The sequence below is a fragment of the Erinaceus europaeus genome, chromosome 20 (genome assembly GCF_950295315.1).
Source record: "Erinaceus europaeus chromosome 20, mEriEur2.1, whole genome shotgun sequence".
NCBI classification, from domain to species: Eukaryota; Metazoa; Chordata; class Mammalia; order Eulipotyphla; family Erinaceidae; genus Erinaceus; species Erinaceus europaeus.
The window spans coordinates 52,109,478-52,129,405 of NC_080181.1; the positions used below are offsets into that span (position 1 = coordinate 52,109,478).

Here is a 19,928-nt window from a genome sequence, read left to right on the forward strand (position 1 = left end):
AGGCTATCTGGGGCTACCAAGGGGGCCTGAGCCATGGCTAGTGCCCACAGGTGTGTCCAGCTGCTCACTGCCTGTCCCCGAAGGTGCAGGTGTGGCAGGAAGGTGACAGCAGGGCTCAAGAGCCCTGACAGCTGCTCTCTAATGAGTCCTGGATAGCTCAGATGCAGGAACCCATTTAATGCCACTGTGTCCTTTCTAGTTCAGCCAAAGACTGACTGGTGGATTTTAGCCACAACCTTCAGCTTCTTCTGCTTTCCCCCTTCTCAGTGAGAAACAGCCCAGAGCAAGAGTGCAGGGCCCCAGGCTCTCTCCCCTTCTAGGACTGCCCTTCTTCCCTTTCTTCACAGATGCCAGAAGTGCAGGCTGGATTATCTAAATCCCCTGTAACACTCAGCAAATGAAGGAAATTCCCAAGTGTCCTGGAATCACAGCACTGTGGTTATAGCTGAAGAACGCAAAAGGGGTGTTTGGATCCTCACCAAGAAGGGGGATTATTAGAATCAAGAATGTGGGGCATGGTGGCCAAGGACGACATGTACCATCCATGACCAGGAGGGGCTGTGTGGCTGAAGGCAGCAGCTCTCAGTCCAGACCCAGCCTTCACCCCACAGAACCCTCCCCAAAGTCATCTAAATGGACAGCAAGGCAGCTCTGTCAGCACCATGATGTCTTTCCCCGCTTGTACAAAAGGACAGAGATTAAGCCAGTGCCAAAAGGAAGCCTTTATCATTATGCTTTCTAATCCCCCCACTCCCCATTTAAAATTCTGAAACGTGGCCTCAGCATCCAGGAGCCACGCTCTACTCTCCAGCCAGGAGATGTGGCTAGTGCAGCTGAGCAATTAATTGCCTTTTCAATGTCTCTAGACTAGAACGAATGAGTCACTTGGGGCGTGTGGGTGCCCTACTGGACAGTGGTGCATCAGGCCATGATTGGAAACATGCTCCTTCAGCTGAACTCTGGAAACCAGGCCATGGAGGTATAGGGCCTGCGCTGCCACCCTGTCCTCTCCCTAAGCACTGGCTTCCTGATCACACCCCTGCAGCTTGCTGTCACCTCTGCAGCCCAACTCCATGAGGGTGGTGCTACACCTGGAAGAGCCCATCTCAGGGCAGGGAGTGATGAGGAGTCAGGCTGCATGCAGGCAGTAGTGACGGCTCGGCTCAGGGCTCTGAGTGTGGAATGGGGAATTAGTCTCCCAAGGTACCAGAGGCCCTTGCTGATGCTAGCCTCACACGGATATACCAGACACTCCTGCTTTTTCCACAGAAGCTATGAGACACTGTTCCCACTGTGAGACCCCCTGAGCACACAGCCCATGTCAGTCACCTCCATGTACATCACAGCTGCCCTTCAGCTTCCTGTGAGCTTGTTGTCTACTCTGCATGCCTTGTGTTTCAAGCTCTTTGCCTTGATGACAGTCTGCTGGGAAATAGAGGGTCACACCCCTGGAGAAAGACTTGTGACTCCCCATGCTGACATGTAACTTATTCTCTGTGCCCCGAATTCCTTTCCTACCATGCAGACAATAAAACCTAACCTTGAGAATCACACCAGACACTACATGTAGAACGCCTGGCCCAGTCTGCACACACACAAGCCCCTGACACACTCCAGCTGGTACTAGCATGGCTCTCAATGGATGGTGCTGGCCTGCCCACCTGGCAGCCTCAGTTCCTTGCACACACCTATCTCAATAAGCTGATAGCTGCTATATTTCCTCAGTGAAAGTAATGGATCTAAAACTAGATACTTGTTTGCAGCCAGTAACAAGGTCTATATTTTAAAGTCAGCTAAAGCACCAATGTGGGAGACATCTGGTTATTAACGCTGCCTGATCACCTTCCAGTCTTGTCTTTAGGTCCAGAACCACACTTCCACCAACAGGGTACATCTGGCTGAGTTAGTCCCAGGCTCCTTGCTCTGTAATACAAATGTACAGGCTGAGGCCAGGGTAGGTGAAAAGATTTAGATCTAATAATAGACAGCATTGGGCTTCAAAAGGTTCCAAGTGTCCATACACAATTTTAGAATCTATTAGACCCTCACTGTGCTAATGAGACCTCTTGCTGGGAATCCAAATTCACTCTGTAAACTCCATTAACAACCACCGAGGCAGGTGGGCCAGACCAAATGTTCTTATGGTAATAGCCCTTGCCCAGAAAGAGGCAGGGGAGAAATCACATCCATTAGCTTCACAGGCATAGAACATACCGGAAAGAGAGCAGCTCTCCTCAGAGCAAGAGTTGGATGAGTTCAACCACAGCTGTCCTTCTCCTTCGACACCTGATATAGGAGGCTGTGAGGTTTCTCAAAGGCAGCAACCACCCACAAGACTTTGGGAGAAAATGTTCTGCCCATAAAAAGTCTACAAAGTAACTCAGATCCCAGAATAATTCTTTAGGTTCCTCATAGCTTTCTTCCTGTTTGTTGGTTTATTTTAAATTGCCCCATGGGAATGTTTCTTAGTAAGAACACATGGAAAGTTTTGACTTTGAGATTTCAGATTCCATTAATGATCCAAGTGCATTTTACAATGTTTTGTTCTTAAGGGAAAGAAAGAAAGAAAGAAAGAAAGAAAGAAAGAAAGAAAGAAAGAAAGAAAGAAAGAAAGAAAGAAAGAAAAGAAAAGAAAAAACGATTTTTCCCCCTATCTGTGCATCAGTTCAAACCAGTACAGACAATTTGCAGAATACTGCCTAAAACACCCCGTTAGGCTGAAAGAAGGGATGGAAAATTTCGGCCCCAGAGGAATTTTTGGGCAGGTAGAAGAGGCAGCATGGGAAGAGGAGGGTTGGGTGTGTGTCCAGTGCTGCCAAGAAGAGTCTGGTTTTTCACCCACTGTAACCCAGGAGGTCCTTCAGGGCTTCCTAGAGTGGGTGTGGAGGGTCTCTAGAAAGCAGAGAATAACAACTCATCCTCACATGCCATCTGTCACCCGAGCAGCCTACTCACCTCCCCTACCTCAACTCATCTCACCCTGCACAGCAGCAGAACCTCATTCAATCTTGATCTTTTTTGGTCATGGACTTTTTTGAGAATCCAGGGAAAGAAAAATTTCCTGCAAGGGACCACACGGACATCAGCCCCATGTCATTGTAGAAGGCTGTGAGCCCTGCTTGGTCCCAACACATCCCAAAACCTTTAGCTTCAAGCAGCTCTCCGTGTAAATCACTGTAGCCTAGTCCAAGTCCACATCTCCTAATCTGAGGTCAAATGCCAGCTTTTCCACCAGCCACCTAATACTCTAGCATCTTCATATTCTGTCTATGAAAGCGCTCTCTCTCTCTCTCTCTCTTTCTCTCTCTCTCTCTCACACACACACACACACACACACACACACACACACACACACACACACTCACACCCCTTCGCAGAAATAAAATGACAGAGCCACATTGGGACTGGAGCACATTTGTTTAGACCATATTCACTCCTAACAGCATGCAGTCATCAAAGGGAGCAAGGTGGCAGAGACAATCACAATCACGGGATTGTTGGGGATGCTTTTTCCATTCAGTAAACAGCCCCACTGAATGAGCCAGCTTGCTTCACTCCCTCCTGCCCACATACAAGACTCATCAGTAAACACTGACTCTACAGAGAGCCTGCCAGCAGGTTAGTTTTTTGTATCTTTGTTTTTGGTGGAGAGGAAGAAGAAAGGCAGAAGAAGGCAGAGGCTTTCCATTGAGCTTCTGGGTCCCTGTCCTGCAATTTGCCTATGAAATAAGAACTGAACCAAAATTTCAACCTGCCTGTTTTACTGTACATACATGTTCAGGAAAGCTTCTGTTTTTTGGGGCATCAGCGGTGAGTACCCTGGAATTATCAAAGCTAGCGCTGCTTTTCTCAGAGGGCAATACGCAGGGCAAAGGTGAGGCCTAGTGTTTCTCTTCATCTGGCCATGACCCTCATCCCATGAGGCAGGCCAGAACAGGCTTCTGAAAGGTCCTTTGCTCATTTCTGCCTCAGTGCCCAACATGTGTACAGGAACTTCCAGCCTGTCCCAGTGCCCATACCACTGTGAATCATGAGGTGATAGTCTTCCTTTCTGCATTGATTTGTTGTATTTATTTGCTACTCAAAAGAAGAGTCCAATATGAAATTGATAGTCTGGAGCAGTGAGACCCAAACAAGTGTCTGATGTGCCCAGGCTGTCTTACATGGCATTTACATAGGGTTTGGAGACCATTTCACTGAGTGGGCATTATAGTCACTGAAAAATAAGAATCCTGTCCTGCTTAAAACCCAGACAATCTGGCGAGACTTTTCATTCCCACAGTCAACAAAGGACTAAGGAAGAGGTGAGGACCCTGCCCCACCTCCTCAGTCTGCTCTGTCCTGTGAGGAGAGCTCCTGCGGACCTGAAGACAGCTGCCCCTAAGGGGCCACCACACACAGGGCCTGCACAAAGCCTCCTGCTAGGACACCCCTGTGCTCTACCCTTTGGTTTCTGGAAAAGTCACCACAGGCTAAGTGGCTAGTCTCCAGCTCACACCAACTGTACCTGAACAAACCTGAGTATTCAACGTGTTCAGCAAATGGAGACTGACTACAGCCACACATTTGTTTGGTGAGAAGTCCAACAACAGATTTTCTGGGGCCGGGTGGTGGCACATTTGGTTGAATCTACATGTCACAGTGCACAAGAACCCAGGTTTGAGCCCCCAGTCCCCACCTGCAGGAGGAATGCTCTGTAAGTGGTGAAGTAGTGTTGCAGATCTCTCTCTGTCTCTCCTTCTTTATCACCCCCTCCCCTCTCGATTTCTGTCTCTATCCAGTAAATAAAATAAAGATAATAAAAAAATTCATGGGAGTAGGGCAGTAGTGCAGCAGGTTAAGCACACATGGTGTGAAGTGCAAGGAGCAGTGTAAGGATCCTGGTTCGAGCCCCCAGCTCCCCACCTGCAGGGGAGTGGCTTCACAGGCGGTAAAGTAGGTCTGCAGGTATCTATCTTTCTATCCCTGTCTTCCTCTCCTCTTTCCATTTCTCTCTGTCCTATCTAACAATGATGAAATCAGTAACAACAACAATAACTACAAAACAATAAAAAAAGGATTCTAGTATTTCTAGGACATCAAAATATCACACAATTTTCTAAAATGATAGGTACTGGGTATAATATATCCATGGATAAAAAGCAGGTTTACTTTGAGTATGGTCCTAACTAAGAACATTGACAAAAGCAAACAAGCAGGAATACAATATGCCAAAATACTGAGCAATCTTTCACAGATATCTGAATTATAAATGATTTTTGTTCTTATTACATTTACTTTACCCAAATTTACTAAAATGAGAAAACACCTTTGAAAAGTTAAGCCAACATTAAGAAGCAGTGTGCTGAAACCCAGGAAGCTAGCCAGTCAACACCTCACACTGTGGCCACAGCCACACCAGGGCGCTCTAACCTGAGGGGATCCATGGCTCACCATCAGGGGCCATGCCGAACCAGCACTTTCTGGACTGGGGCATGAGTCACAAGAAGGGGGTTGCTGCAAAAGGGCCCTGCTGGGTTATCTCAGGGCTGAGCAGGGTGCTATTCTCAGGTCTACTAGAAGGATTTTTATTTATTTATTTTTATTTATTTATTTATTTATTTTTATTGGGGAATTAATGTTTTACATTCAACAGTAAGTACAATAGTTTGTACATGCATAACATTCCCCAGTTTCCCATATAACAATACAACCCCCACTAGGTCCTCTGAATCCTTCTTGGACCTGAATTCTCCCCACCCACCCACCCCAGAGTCTTTTACTTTGGTGCGATATGCCAATTCCATTTCAGGTTCTATTTGTGTTTTCTTTTCTGATCTTGTTTTTCAACTTCGGCCTGAGAGTGAGATCATCCCATATTCATCCTTCTGTTTCTGACTTATTTCACTCAACATGATCTTTTCAAGGTCCATCCAAGATTGGCTGAAAACGGTGAAGTCACCATTTTTTACAGCGGAGTAGTATTCCATTGTATATATATACCACAACTTGCTCAGCCACTCATCTGTTGTTGGACACCTGGTTTGCTTCCAGGTTTTGGCTATTACAAATTGTGCTGCCAAGAACATATGTGTACACAGATCTTTTTGGATGGATATGTTGGGTTCCTTAGGATATATCCCCAGGAAAGGAATTGTAGGATCATAGGGTAGGTCCATTTCTAGCCTTCTGAGAGTTCTCCAGACTGTTCTCCACAGAGGTTGGACCAATTTACATTCCCACCAGCAGTGTAGGAGGGTTCCTTTGACCCCACACCCTCTCCAGCATTTGCTGCTGTTACCTTTTCTAATGTGTGACATTCTCACAGGAGTGAAGTGGTATCTCATTGTTGTCTTTATTTGCATTTCTCTGACAATCAGAGACTTGGAGCATTTTTCATGTGTTTCTCGGCCTTTTTGATCTCTTCTGTGGTGAATATTCTGTCCATGTCCTCCCCCCACTTTTGTATGGGGTTATTTGCTGTCTTGTTGTTGAGTTTGGCAAGCTCTTTATATATGTTGGTTATTAAACTCTTGTCTGATGTATGGCATGTAAAGACTAGATGGATTTTATAATTGGCTGGAAACCAGGATCCAAGTACTCTTATCAAAAGACCTAAGTGTTTAAGTCACTTAGTCCTGCTTTGGCGTCTATACCTGAAAAGTGGAAAGGATGGGGCCACAGAGGTAAACAGGATAACATTCACTGTGTATGTGATTGACACTTGATACCCAAAGTAGACCCCAGTCTTATTTCCCTGATAAGGTAAAAGGCTCAGGCCACTTGCAATGCACGTGAAATCTCGTAGCAGCTCCAAGGAGGAGCCAGGATTTGAGTTTCAGGATTGTCAAACTACAGAGCCCCTGCTTACAGTCTTGTGGTCACTCAGGCCTGAGCGGCAGAGTGGGGAGTCGTGGACTAGGGGACATGAATTATGAATGACTGAAAAGGCCTGAACACTTCCTCATCTAGGCAATATGGAAATGCCAGGCAAGAATCACAGGCTAAAACACTCCCAAAAGGCACACAGCTGGCAAGTGGGGTGGGGTAGTGGAACAGAGCCAAACAAACAGACCAGCTTCACAGTGCCATTTCTTTTAGAAAAAAAATAATGAAGGAAATTTTAACATCAATGAAATTGCAAGAATGGAATGAGCTCTGCTTGCTCCCAGGAGGGATGGCTTTTTAATTATTTTTTCAGATGAACTGCAGTTACAGCATATTTGATCCACCTGACCCACATTCTTTGGAGAGTTAAAACACATTTTACCCAACTGTCAAGTTAAAACAACAGCCCATCAAGAACAAAATAAGTCTGTGCTCCCAGGGCTCTGAAAAGAAATTTGGTTCCCTTTGGTTTCTGGCTGGTATTAGAGTGACCTTTGTACTGAACAAATACATGGCAGATGAAATCTCAGAATAATTCTCTTTGCATCATTAGCCAGAACATGTGGGGCTCCCCTGGGTGTCAGCATAGTGATAAATAATGAAATCCTGATGCTTGCCTGCCCACTAATACATGTACCCCCAACTTGGGGCAGCTGATCTTGTTTGGGCACAGACAAGACCCTGCACCCCCCCCCCCCCCACACACACACACAATGAGTGCCTCTCACAGGATTGCCTCTCTGGCTAGCTCCCACTCTCCCTCTAGTCAGCTGTCACTACATCCTCCTGTGTGTTGCAATGTGTCTGCCAAACACACAAGTCTCAAATTACCTCATTTTATCTTGATCCCATTTTGCATTTTTACAACATCACCTACCATGTGATTAAGCTGCAGAGAACTATCCACACAGACACACACCCACACAGATGCACACAAATGAATGCAATGTTCCTCTCCTCGTTGTGCTATTTACTATGGTTATGCAAGACACTACCAATGGAAGCTGGGAGGAGGGTACTGGGGAGGCTCCTGATTCTGTAACAACTTGTCAATCTATCAGTACTTTAAAATAAAAGTGAAAACACTACATTTCAATGTTAGGTACCTTAAAAACATGACAATGTAGCTCCTTATAGAAAAATAAGGAGAGGGAGTCCGTGGTAGAATGGTGGGTTAAGTGCACATGGCGCAAAACACAAGGACCTGCACACAAGGACCTGCATAAGGATCCCGGTTCAAATCCCGGGCTCCCCACCTGCAGGGCGTCACTTCATGGACAACCCCTTCTGTCTCCCCTCCTCTCTCGATTTCTCTCTGTCCTATCCAACAACAGCAATGATAACAACAATAACGACAACAATAAGGGTAACAACAAGGGCAACAAAATGGGAAAAATGGCCTTGAGGAGTAGTGGATTCATAGTGCAGGCACTGAACCCCAGCAATAACCCTAGAGGCAGAAAAAAAAAAAGAAATGAAAAGAAAAGAAAAAAAAAGAAAACTAGGGAGAAAAGATAAGGCAGAAGCATCCTGGTTTGGTCTGGTACTCGTCCCCTCAGTACCTGTTATGGGTTCACTTGTGTCTTCCCATTCCTATGTTCAAGCACTACAACCCCAGTAGTTCATATGGGACTGTATTTTACCTTAAAAGAAGTAATAAGACTAAATGAGGTCATATGGTAGAATTCTAATCCAATCTGACTTGTGTCCTTATAAGAGAGACATGTGAAGAAACACCAAGGATGTGTTAATAAAGTAAAACCAAGAGAGGGGGAAGGTCTATAATCCAAGGAGTGGAGCCTCAGAGGAAGCTAGCTCTGCAGACACCTTGACCTTGGACTCCAGCCTCTAACTCTGCGATTAGGCTCCCAGTCTGTGGGGTCTGTGCTATGGTAAGGTGCCCATTCCCATGCCTCAACATTCCCCCTCAAGCTCCTTAGCCCTTGGAGTCTATCTTTAAGAGGAAAAGGATACTGGGAGTGTGGCAGGACAAAGGTCTTAGTTCCAAAGCTAAGCACTCTCCTCTCCCAGTATGATGCTGATACTCAGTTCTAGGGAAGTGATCAAAATATGAGGAGGTAGCCCAATTTTGAAGAATGGCCCACAGGGTAGAACCACAATCATCAGAGGCTGGAAAGCAGGGAAGTGTGGTTCAAAAAAGAATTAGCATCCAATGAAGGCAGTGTCTCAAAGTGGCTGAGGAGAGGAGAGCAGAGGCCAGACCCTGCCTCCACCCCGCAGCTCTCCTCTGTGGCTGTGGACTCCAATCTCTGAGAGACAGTGCACCACCTCTTTACAGAGGCCCAACTATTAGCCAATACAAGCCCCATCCCACACCCCTCAGACCTTGGCCTCCACATCCACTTTCCACCCCAGTCACTCCCCCCCACCCCGGTATTGAGACACCAGCTCTCTCTATCCTCCCAGCTCCTACCATCTCTGATCAAGCTATTTTGTTTTGCTCCTGAACTCCCCCCCCAGTTATCCACCAGGCCTCAGTCCCACCCTAATCAGAGGCACCCCAAAAGGTCATTATTTCCACTCAGTCCCACTCAGAGAAGTCTTCTGAAGTGAGTTATTTAATCTCTCAAAGGCAGTTTACTAGTCTACCATATTTATAACAGCAAAATAATTTCAAAACCCTATCAAACAACAGAGGAGATTAAATATTGTCATATTTAATGTAGCTAACCCACATGAGAATATTATACACAGAGAAATAATATAGAAGAATATTTAGTGACATGGGTAAATGCTCATGAAATATCTAAAGGAAAATCATAAGCGGTCTATTACAATTTTTTGTAGAAAGGCATATCAATTCAGGGGGAATAAAGACTACACAATCACAAAACGAAAGGTAATGGCTTCTATTCTTTTTCCATACTTCCAAAGCTGTTCACAGTGAATGTATAATTAACACTTTTAATCCAGGAATGAAGGTATTAAGAATCCTTACCGCTCACAGTTCACCTTTCTCCTCCTCAAGGGGGAAAATAAAGGAACAACCAATGACATAGCCATGAAAGGGCGTGGTATGTGCTGCCACCCTGCTCATTATTCTCCCGTTACCCACCTTGCTGGGCTTTCAGCTTGCACAAACAGGACAGCTAGAGAAACTGCACTAATATTAGCAAAGTACTGACATGGAATCGAGGACAAGGGACCTTCCAAGGTGCCTATGCCTGGACCCCAGTTCTGTTTCATCATATGGTTTTCACAGACCCTCTAGGAAGGAAGGCTACCTCCTGGTGTCACTGACTCCAGGCTGAGCCCTTGGGAAAAGCCTCTCATGGAGCTATGTTCCCACTCAAGGCATCTTGTGTTCTCTGGCTCCCTTCCCATGCCAAAAAGGAGAGGCCACAGAGCAGTGCCAGCCAGAGAAGCCCCTGTGAGTGGCCCATCAAGGAATCCAGGAGCTTGGCAGAGCTCGGCCACAAGAGGCCAGAGCACATAGTCACTTTGGCAGAAATTACCAGCGTGACCCAGGAGGGAAGCTGCATGTTCCCCCTGGCTAGGGCTGAGCTGACTCAGAGGCACAGATGTGCAGCTGATAACCATATGGTGACGCACTACCTGGCTGCCCAGAGGCATGTATGTCATGTGACCTGCAGTCTTTGCACAGGTGTTTCTCACTCTGAGGACAGGTTCAGCTGGGAGCCAGCCTGTGTTGCATACATGCAGTATTGCAGTATTTATAGTCTATTCAGCCTTCTGTCTACATCCCATTTCAAGCATCCAATCAGACAGCTGGTGAGGCTCCATTAACCAGCTATTTAGGAGCTAGAAATGGGGCTCATGTAGCAGCCACCGCGATAGGTACACCAACCACACCATCCTAACACATGTTCCCTCTGACTTTCCTGCTCTCTTTGTGAAGTTAAGAGGCCGCATTTCCTATCAAATCCACCCAAGGAGCTTCCCTGAATACCTCCTAAAACAAAGTTATGTGGGTTTAAGAAATAACTTTCTATTTAAATAAATAGAATGTTAAAATATCTCTAGTATCACCAACACTTCCCTGATATGCACAGTGAATGAATGAACCAGCTATGTTCTGCAAATGCTATGGCCCTCTTATAGTGTTCTTGGAGAATTCAAACTGTGCATCGAATAAATAAAACCTTCTAAGAGGCCAATCTGTGCAGAAGGCTTGCTCTATACTGCTTCATGTAAACAGTCCATGGAGTGAAAGCCCTCCTCAACACGTGTGTTCTATCATGTGCTGGAATTTGGTCCAGTGAATTAGAGCCCCTAAGAGGTTCAGGCACCTTGCAAAAACACTCCCAACTCTGCATGCACTGTGTGCTACCCTCTGAGCTATTCCCCAGGTTGTAGATGCCCCAGTTCTGACTGCTTACCTATCTCAAAGGAAAGGGGTGTTCAAAAAGATAGCTGATTGGAACATTCCTCCCACCAAAAATGTAGTACAAGCCCACAGACAAGTTTTCTCAACACTGGAGAAGGCCCCCTTCCCTTCCCTTGGTCAGCCCCACTGCCCAGAACTCCATGCCCCCAAACTCAAGTGTTCTTTATCCAAAAGCCCTTTTATAAACCGGGCCCTTTTTAGAGTGGGAAAGATCACAAGGCCCCACTAAAGAAGCACTGTGCCTGCCTCCAGGCAGGAAGCCCCAAGTAAGGGGACTTTTCTGCCATGACTTCAGGAGGGTTTTAGTGAGAGTTTGCTATTGGAGTCAATTATCAGACACAAGGACTTGGCTTTTCACATCCACTTCCTCTCTGTTGATGTGTCTACTTGTTACTACTCCCAGAAAAGCACACTCCTTCCAGAGACTGGGCAACATCATTATGGACGGAGAATAATCATCTAGGTGGACTGCAGGAGACTATGCTGGCTGCAAGCTGTGGTCCATCTCCTACAGTGTGGCTTTCACTCAAGCTTTCAGAGTAACAAAATGCAGGAGCTGGAGAAGCAGCTCAGTGGTAAGGCATCTGTTTTTCAGGTATGAGGATATACTTTCAACCTCTGAAATACCTCCAAATGTAACTAGATTTAAATGATTTCTGCCAAGGTTCCAGCTGTGCTGGCTTTTGGACACAATTACGGATGGATGCATCTAACCTAGTGGGAAGGAACTGGCCATCCTGGGCCAGAGCAGGCTTTTCTTGAACTCTGTTCCTAGCTAGTTTGTGGCCAGGCTCCATGGGGCTCCAGCCCTGGACAGAAGGGCACACCTGCAGTGTCTTAGCTTCACGAAAACTCACACTCCCTGGCTGAGCTGCAGACAGAGGAAAGGGAGATTTAATAGGTGAACTGCTATGAACGCGTGCTGTCTCAGAACGCTGGCCAGAGAGTGCTCAAGAGTGTAGACGACATGAAGAATCCTTGTACCAAAATCTGTCCAATTTCCACTTGAATAAACTTTATCCCTCCAGGCTTACCACTTTGGGGAGGCACAAAGCTTCTGCAGGTAGAGGAAGTTCTATTAAAGCTTAGCTTTCAGTAACTGAGAATTATATCCTAACAACTCAACAGCTGTGGGAAGCAATGCCCCAAAGCTGTGTTTGGTCCACAAGGGTTGGATATGCCCACAGGCCTCCCCTTGCTCTACAGGTGAGCACATGCTGGGGTCCAGAGGTAGGGACGCCCACCCATCCGCCATAGGAGCTGCTCTCCACCTGGATACAGCCCAGCCCCACAACTGTGAATAGCTTCCACCTGCCCAGTAGAGAATGTCAGAAACATCACAGAGCAAAGAAATCCGTAAAACCTCATTGGTACCTAATTTCCCCCTAATATCCCTTTCCAGAGCCAACCCATGACAAGGAAATGACTTAAAATCACCAACTCTGAGTGACACTAAGTGCAGGATGCAGTCATCTCTCTGTGCTTCCAGAGGAAAACGACCAGCAGGTGGTTTTGATGGCTAAAGAATGGGCTCCCAGTGTTTAGAGCCCGTCACCCTTGCTGGCTGTGGGCATATGCTCAGGTCCATGTGTACAAACCGGCACCAGATAAACAAGCACAAAATTCCATGGGAGGGGGATCCATATATTATACTCTAGCATATTTGTTGTATTAGGACCCCCTGGGGGGCTCTGAAAGTGCAATGTGCCCCCCAAGCACCACAGACCAACCAGACCAGGCATTCCCAAATGTAACCTGGGCATTAGCACTTTGCATTTGAAAACCAGGACCACAGTCCTGGCATTTTAAAGGGCCATACCCCCTCACCACCACACACTCATCTAAGACTGGTGCCCAAGGGTGGGGAGAACCTACCTATGTAGAGGGAGGAGTCCTTCCTGCGCACGTGGTCGTCGATGTAGGAGACGCCCAGTGGCTGCACTGGGGTAGCACCGATGCCCAGGAGCACCTGGGCCCCAATGAGCAGCAGGTACATCATGTTAGTGGCCGTCCGGCTGCGGCAGATGAGGTCGGGGTCCGGCCCCTGGTCGCCCCTGGAGCCGTTGGCAGCACAGACGTCGCGGCCCTCTGCGGCCCAGCGGATCTCGCCCGCCTCATACTTGTACTGGTGTGTCAGGAACTCGGGCAGCGCCGACAGCAGCGCGCCCAGGGCCATCACGATGCCGCCGCAGCCGATGAGGCGTGGCCGGTGCCCCCGCGCGCCGAAATAGCTGACGAAGAGGATGAGCGCCAGGTTCCCGATCTCGAAGCTGCTGGCGATCACGCCCACGTCGGCGCTCTGCAGATTAAATCTGCGCTCCAGCGTGGTCAGCACGCTCACCTGTGGATGCAAAGGGAGAGCTCAGCACTGGTGTGGATGCAAAGGGAGAGCTCAGCCCACGGAGGCCCACCCAGCCACGACCCCCCAGGGGCTCACCAGCGCAGAAGGCTGTGTGTGTGCAAAGGCTTGGTGAAGGGTTTACACTTAACTAACTCACACAGCAAAGCTGTTTTCCTTCCTGTGCTTTCCATCCCAAAAGGCTGTTTCTATTCTGCAAGCTCAGTCCACTACCTTTTAGAGGCCATAACTTCCGAGGATGTTGAAGTTCCCCATGCTCCCAGCTATGTGCTATTTATAGAGCCCACTCTGGCAGCCCAAGAGGAGCCAGAACTTCTCACTAAAGAAAGTAAACAGAAAGGCAACAAAGACCTGGGGCCAAATGACCAAGCCAGATGAGCAATTCAAGCCACAGAAATGCAGGCTCCCCCAGAGGCAGTCAGGTGAACAGGCCCTGAAAGTTCAGGCAAGCAGATGCTGACTGTCTATGCACCCCGCCTCAAGCCCCATGTTCCCCACCTTTGCTTTCCTGCCTGCCTCACATTTGTTTGGCAGATATTTGTTGAGCATCTGCTGTTGGTCTGACAAAGTCCCACACAGAGTCAGAGGATGGGCAAAAGGGGCAGAGACATAAGGGCCTGGGGATGCTGCCCTGCTAACAGGAGGGAGGCTCTGACCCAAAGCACAGACTGCCTGCGAGCATCAGGTGGGGCCACAGTGGGGGTGACTCTGGGGGGCTTTGAGGTGGAGAAGATGCCAATGGACATACTCTCCTGCTGCTTGCAACTTCCCTGCTGGGGGCTGTGAGCGTGACAAGCTTCCCTGCCTTCCCTGGGCAGGAAAGACCTGCAGGCAGGGAAATGAGCACAGCACAAGGCTTCAGGACTGAATGACAGAATGGGAAGCAACTGGAAAGGAGAGCTGGAGACCCCTGAATGAGATCAGAATGCTGATTTGACTCCTCTAAAAATCAACTAGCTTTGTGTCTTGGTATCAGGGAGAACTGGTTTCAGGACACACACAAACCCCAACCACACCGGAACCTACAGATGCTCAGCTCCCTCACAGCTTCCCCACTATAGCTGAGGGTCTGCAGCTCAGAGTCTGTGACTACAGCATCTGCAGACACCAAAGGCAAACTTCCCAGCCTGTAGCGGGCCTGCGCTGTTCAAACCCATGTAGATCAAGGGTCAACAGCATAAAGAGCTACAGCTGCCACCCGAAAGCGATTAGACCAGCCCACGCAGAGTGGTGGGAAGAAGGCACAGAGAGCACCTGGTTTGGATATAGCTATTATTTCCTTAATTAGCTGACTTAGATCAAGTGATTTAACTGCCCAAGTCTTGATTTCTATGAAAGAAGAGGAACAGGGTCTATCTGCGAGGAGGCAGACAAGGATCAGACATAACAGATGAGAAGCCTGTTAGCACAGGACAGCAAGCTGGAGAGAAGCTGTGGAGAGCAGGAGCAGAGCCTGGGCTCTGGGGCCAGGAGGTCCACCTTGGGGAGCTGGGACTGGAGTTAACACTGACATATAAATGCCGGCTAAGAGCCCCAATAACCATCATATTGGCTTGACCTGAGAGAACTGGGGACATGAAAGTGGTTCTAGGTGTGGCACATGGCTAGAGAGGTGAAGAAATGAATTCAACAGTGAAAAAAGCCAGACTGTTATTACTGAGAGAATGGATAATAGGAGGCTGAGTTTTAGCAGTAGCTATGAAAATGAACAGGCATGTCTGAAAGCAGCTTAGAGGCAGAATCACATCTCTAGGAAGAGCAGACAGGGAAAGACCCAGGATGGACTCCTCCTCCAAGTGTGAAACGTGGGTTCTCCACAGTGGCCGCGCCATGCCTCAGTGTGGAGGACTCTCTAGTTGACTGCCTTTATTCCAGGAAATGATAGGGGACTCCAGCCTTCCTCTTTTAGCCTTGCTTACAACTTCATACATTTAAACAGACATCTTTAATTAGGGCTTCTCAACTCTACCCCCAGATTGAAGTTAGTGGGAAACATTCAAACTTCCAGATGCCCCATCTCTCCCAGAGTTTTGACTCAGTCTGTCAAGGGAGCTGCCAGGGCCCTGAATTTTGTTACAGCCCCAAGTCCATGGGTGATCCCAGCCAGAGTGAGCAGCACAACATCAAAGCAGAAAAAGTCACCTTGGTCTTTTTTTCCGCACTGGTCCTGCAGTGGCCTAACACTGGAACACAGCCCGCAGCCCCGTAAGGCAAAGGCAGCTCACCTACTCAGTCAGCCCTGGCTATGAGTTCGGATTACTTCAAGCACTGAGTATTTGCAGTTGTTGAGAAATTTTAGAGTATTTAGTGAGTCTGGGCCTTGTTAAAAATGATTTCCAGATGCTACCAAAGAAGTTTCTTCTGAAAGGAATGGGTGAGTCAAAACAAAGCACTTCTCTACTGGTAACACAAGCTGACAGGATGTAATAAATGCTCTGGCAGAGGCTTCCCCCAGGTAGCAGTGTGGGAGCTGAGGAAGGCAGCCTGCCAGGAGGTGGGGGCTGCAGAGGGGCTCCAACCAGGCCTTTGTGCTGAGTCTAAGAAAAGCCCAGAGGAAGCCAAACACAGGGCCCCCTGGGTGTACTAGTCTCACATTCTGCAGGCCAGTGACTTTCACTGTGGAGCAAAGGTCAGTGCACATGCGCATGGGGTGGGGGGTGGAGCAGGAGCCATTTCTCTTTTCCACTCTGAGGTCTAATGGCACACCTGTCAGGCAGCCCCATGGAAACGTAGCGGCTACTCTGCTTGGCAGGTGTGCCCTCGTGTGAGGGAGGCAGCGCACAGGTGTGGACAATTATGAAGCTACAAGGCTGAAGCAAACAGAGCAACCAGCTCCTCTGGAAGCTGCTGACTGAACTCATACTCTGCAGAAAAGCTGGGAGCTGCCAGCAAACAGCAGGGGCTTTGCCTGGACCTAAGGCCTCTCGGTTTTGACCAACATTTAAGCTGCAGAAACATTCTAAAGAGACTCTGAATGGATTAGCTACATCAGAGGCTCTCTTAAGACACAACTTGGAGAAGATGGGTTAATCAAGTATGCAAACAGCTCAGCAGCCTACCTGTGGCTTTCCTGCCTCAGCAAATACTCCCTCCACTAAGTAGAGGCCTGCTAAAGACAGCCACTGTCTATTTAGTGGGAGAACAACTTAAATTAGAGATGACTGAGCCATGCTGCAGAGGGAAGAGCAATAAGGAAGTGTCCTGTCATGGGCCAAGTGGATATGAGGTTATTCAGAAAATAATGCAGTATTTATCAGGCTACATCACCACAGCACATTCACACACTCACCTGCCAGCTCAGTCTCCTGGAGTCTTTGCTGAAAATAAGATTCTCATGAGGCCCAGAAGCCTGAGGGCTGCTAAAACTGCAGGGCCACTCATGCCCTCAAGTAGCCTGGCATCTGCCCAACACACACTCACCATCCTCTGGAACTCTGGCTCTTCACCCTCAGTGGCAGCAAAACCACCTGGAGGGAGGACAACAGGCTGCCAGGCCTATTTCTGAATCTGCAGGCTCTGGAGGGTCTGGACATCGGCATTTCTAACAAGTGCCCAGGTGATGCTGGTGCTAGTTAGAAAACCCACAGCATAAGGATCCCAGTTTGAGCCCCCGGCTCCCCCCCTGCAGGGGAGACACTTCACAAGCGGTGAAGCAGGTCTGCAGGTGTCTGTCTTTCTCTCCCTCTCTCTGTCTTCCCCTCCTCTCTCCATTTCTCTCTGTCCTATCCAACAATGACAACATCAATAACAACAATAATAACCACAACAGTAAACAAGGGCAACAAAAGGGAATAAATAAATAATAAAAAAAGTTCCAAGACACCCCCCCACTCCTGCCCTGCATACCCTTAAGTGAAGTCAAAGAGCTCGTTTCTAAATCCACTCCAACCGAGGGCACCCACATTCCCCCACTCAATTCCAGCTCACAAAGTTCTCCTCAAAGTAAAAGATGGGTTGAGGGAGCCTCAGGCCAAGATGGGGGTCCAGGCACAAAGAGGGGACTTTAGGTCACAAAGGCCTTGAAGCAGGCCAGCTCAGTCTCCTGGAGTCTTTCTGAGAATAAGATTCTCAGATCACCCAGAGGCTGTGGCTGGGCGCACCCCAGCCATGCTCACCTTCTGTTTATCTGAAGCTCACCAAGAGGTCCAGTTCAGAGGAGGCACAGCTAAAGCTCAGGAGGGCTCAGGAGGGCTGTATTCTCCCCCAGCCTGGGCTGCAGAGTGATTCTGAACTGGAATCACCTGGGGAGCTTTGGCGACACATCAGTGTCCACCCCTTTCCCCACGACAGTGTCCAGGATGTGTTGGGAAATCATCACTTGGTTCATCCTATCCCTCTTTTCCAACTGGGGATTTTGGGTATGTGCACTTCCACCATGCCAGGCGAACTCTTCCTTCATTATCAGATGGCGGGGTGAGGGGGGTAGCAGGGGGGAGACTACAACTGACTGACCCAGCCCAAGATAAAGGGAGGGAGACTGTTAATCCAGGAGCAGCGGTCACATACATGGTTTCCTTCAAGCTCCCTGGAGCAGAGGTTGCTGAGTGAGCATGGGTGCCATCACCAGCGTTACATCAGAGCAGCAGGGGAACTCCACAGGTGGTGCAATAGTGCTTTGGTCTCTCTCTACAAATAAAAGGATAAAACTGGAGCTGGAAGGCAGCTCAGTGATGCTATGCCCATGAGACCCTGGGTTAATTCCCAGTACAGCATAAAATAATAAAAATGTTACAGTTTCTAAGACCCTCCCCGGGATATCAAGCTGGGGCTCTTACCCACAAGAGCCTAGCCTGGCTGAGCATGAGCACTCTGCAGGTGGCTCTCAGCATAGCTGGCCAAAGGCACAGTGCAGAGCGGCATGTGCACAAGTCGGTTAAGGGCACATGGTGTTTATGACTGCAGCCTGGCCTCCCCGTGCAGGTGGTGTGTGTGGAGGGTGGGGAGGGCTGGGATCAAATCTGACTCCCAGAGTACCTACACCAGCCCGGCTTTCTGAGTCTACTCCGACATCTAGAAGCACACACCGAGCTCCCTGTCAGAGCAGCAGCAGCAGACAGAGGTGTGAATTAAACAGCCACACTTCGGGCTAGGATGCATATGGAAGCAACTGTATCTGGAAGACAAGCATGAGCTGGATTTTAACTAAAAATCAAATTTGCTTCCAAAAGCAAAGATCAGTGTGTGGGGAGGGGAGGCATCGGATGGCAAAGAGGAAGTCCAGACCACCTCTGGGGAAACAGAAGTCTACCATTTGGCTTCAGTCAGAGGAGAAATCTGTGGTCAAAAGGCCTTAAAGGCCAGGCTGAAGGGGAGCAATCACAGAAGCCAGACCTTCCACTTTCCTTTTTTTTTTTTTCCTCCAGGGTTATTGCTGGGCTCGGTGCCTGAACCGTGAATCCACCACTCCTGGAGGCCATTTTTCCCCCTTTTGTTGCCCTTGTTGTTGTAGCCTCATTGTGGTTACTATTATTGCCATTGTTGATGTTGTTCGTTGTTGGATAGGACAGAGAGAAATGGAGAGAGGAGGGGAAGACAGAGAGGGGGAGAGAAAGATAGACACCTGCAGACCTGCTTCACAGCTTGTGAAGCAACTCCCCTGCAGGTGGGGAACCAGGGGTTTGAACCGGGATCCTTACGCCGCGGTCCTTACGCTTTGTGCCACATGCGCTTAACCCACTGCGCCACTGCCCGACCCCCTGACCTTCCACTTTCTGCACCCCATAATGATCCAGGGTCCATACACCCAGAGGGATAAAGAATAGGGAAGCTATCAGGGGAGGGGACATTAGCCTATAGTCACACAGAGGACCCTGCAGGGTGCGTGGATAGATCCTTTTTAAAATTTTTATTTTATTTTATTTTATTTTATTTTTGCCTCCAGGGTTATTGCTGGGGCTCAGTGCCTGCACTACGAATCCACTACTCCTGGAGGCCATTTTTTTCTTACTTGTTGCTCTTGTTTATCATTGTTGTAGCTATCATTATTGTTGTTATTGCTACTGTTGTTGTTGGATAGGATAGAAGGAAATCTAGAGAGGATGAGAAGACAGAGAAAGGGAGAGAAAGATAGACTCCTGCAGACCTGTTTCACCACTTGTGAAGTGATCCCCCCCGCAAGTGGAGAGCTGGGGGCTCAAACTGCATCCTTACGCCAGTCCTTGCGCTTTGTGCTATGTGCGCTTAGCCCACTGAGCTACTGCCCGGCTGCCAGGCTAGCCCCTTTATTCTGTCAGCAAAGTCAACATTTTTGACTTCCAGTTGTGTGGCTTCTGCAGCAACTACTCAGCCAGGACAGCACAGGAGTATGACCGCTCCCACAGGGGAAGAGCGTGC

General features: G+C 48.4%; 1 protein-coding gene across 4 annotated transcripts in view; it reads right to left on the reverse strand.

The window, feature by feature from the left end:
• Window positions 1–19,928, reverse strand: part of SLCO3A1 (solute carrier organic anion transporter family member 3A1) — a 186,442-nt gene that overhangs the window by 109,942 nt on the left and 56,572 nt on the right. For all 4 annotated transcript variants that reach the window (XM_060179356.1, XM_060179354.1, XM_060179355.1 and 1 more), the window contains exon 2: window positions 13,112–13,577. In XM_060179356.1, the coding sequence (XP_060035339.1) occupies window positions 13,112–13,577 (466 nt within the window). The remainder of the gene's footprint in view (window positions 1–13,111; window positions 13,578–19,928) is intronic.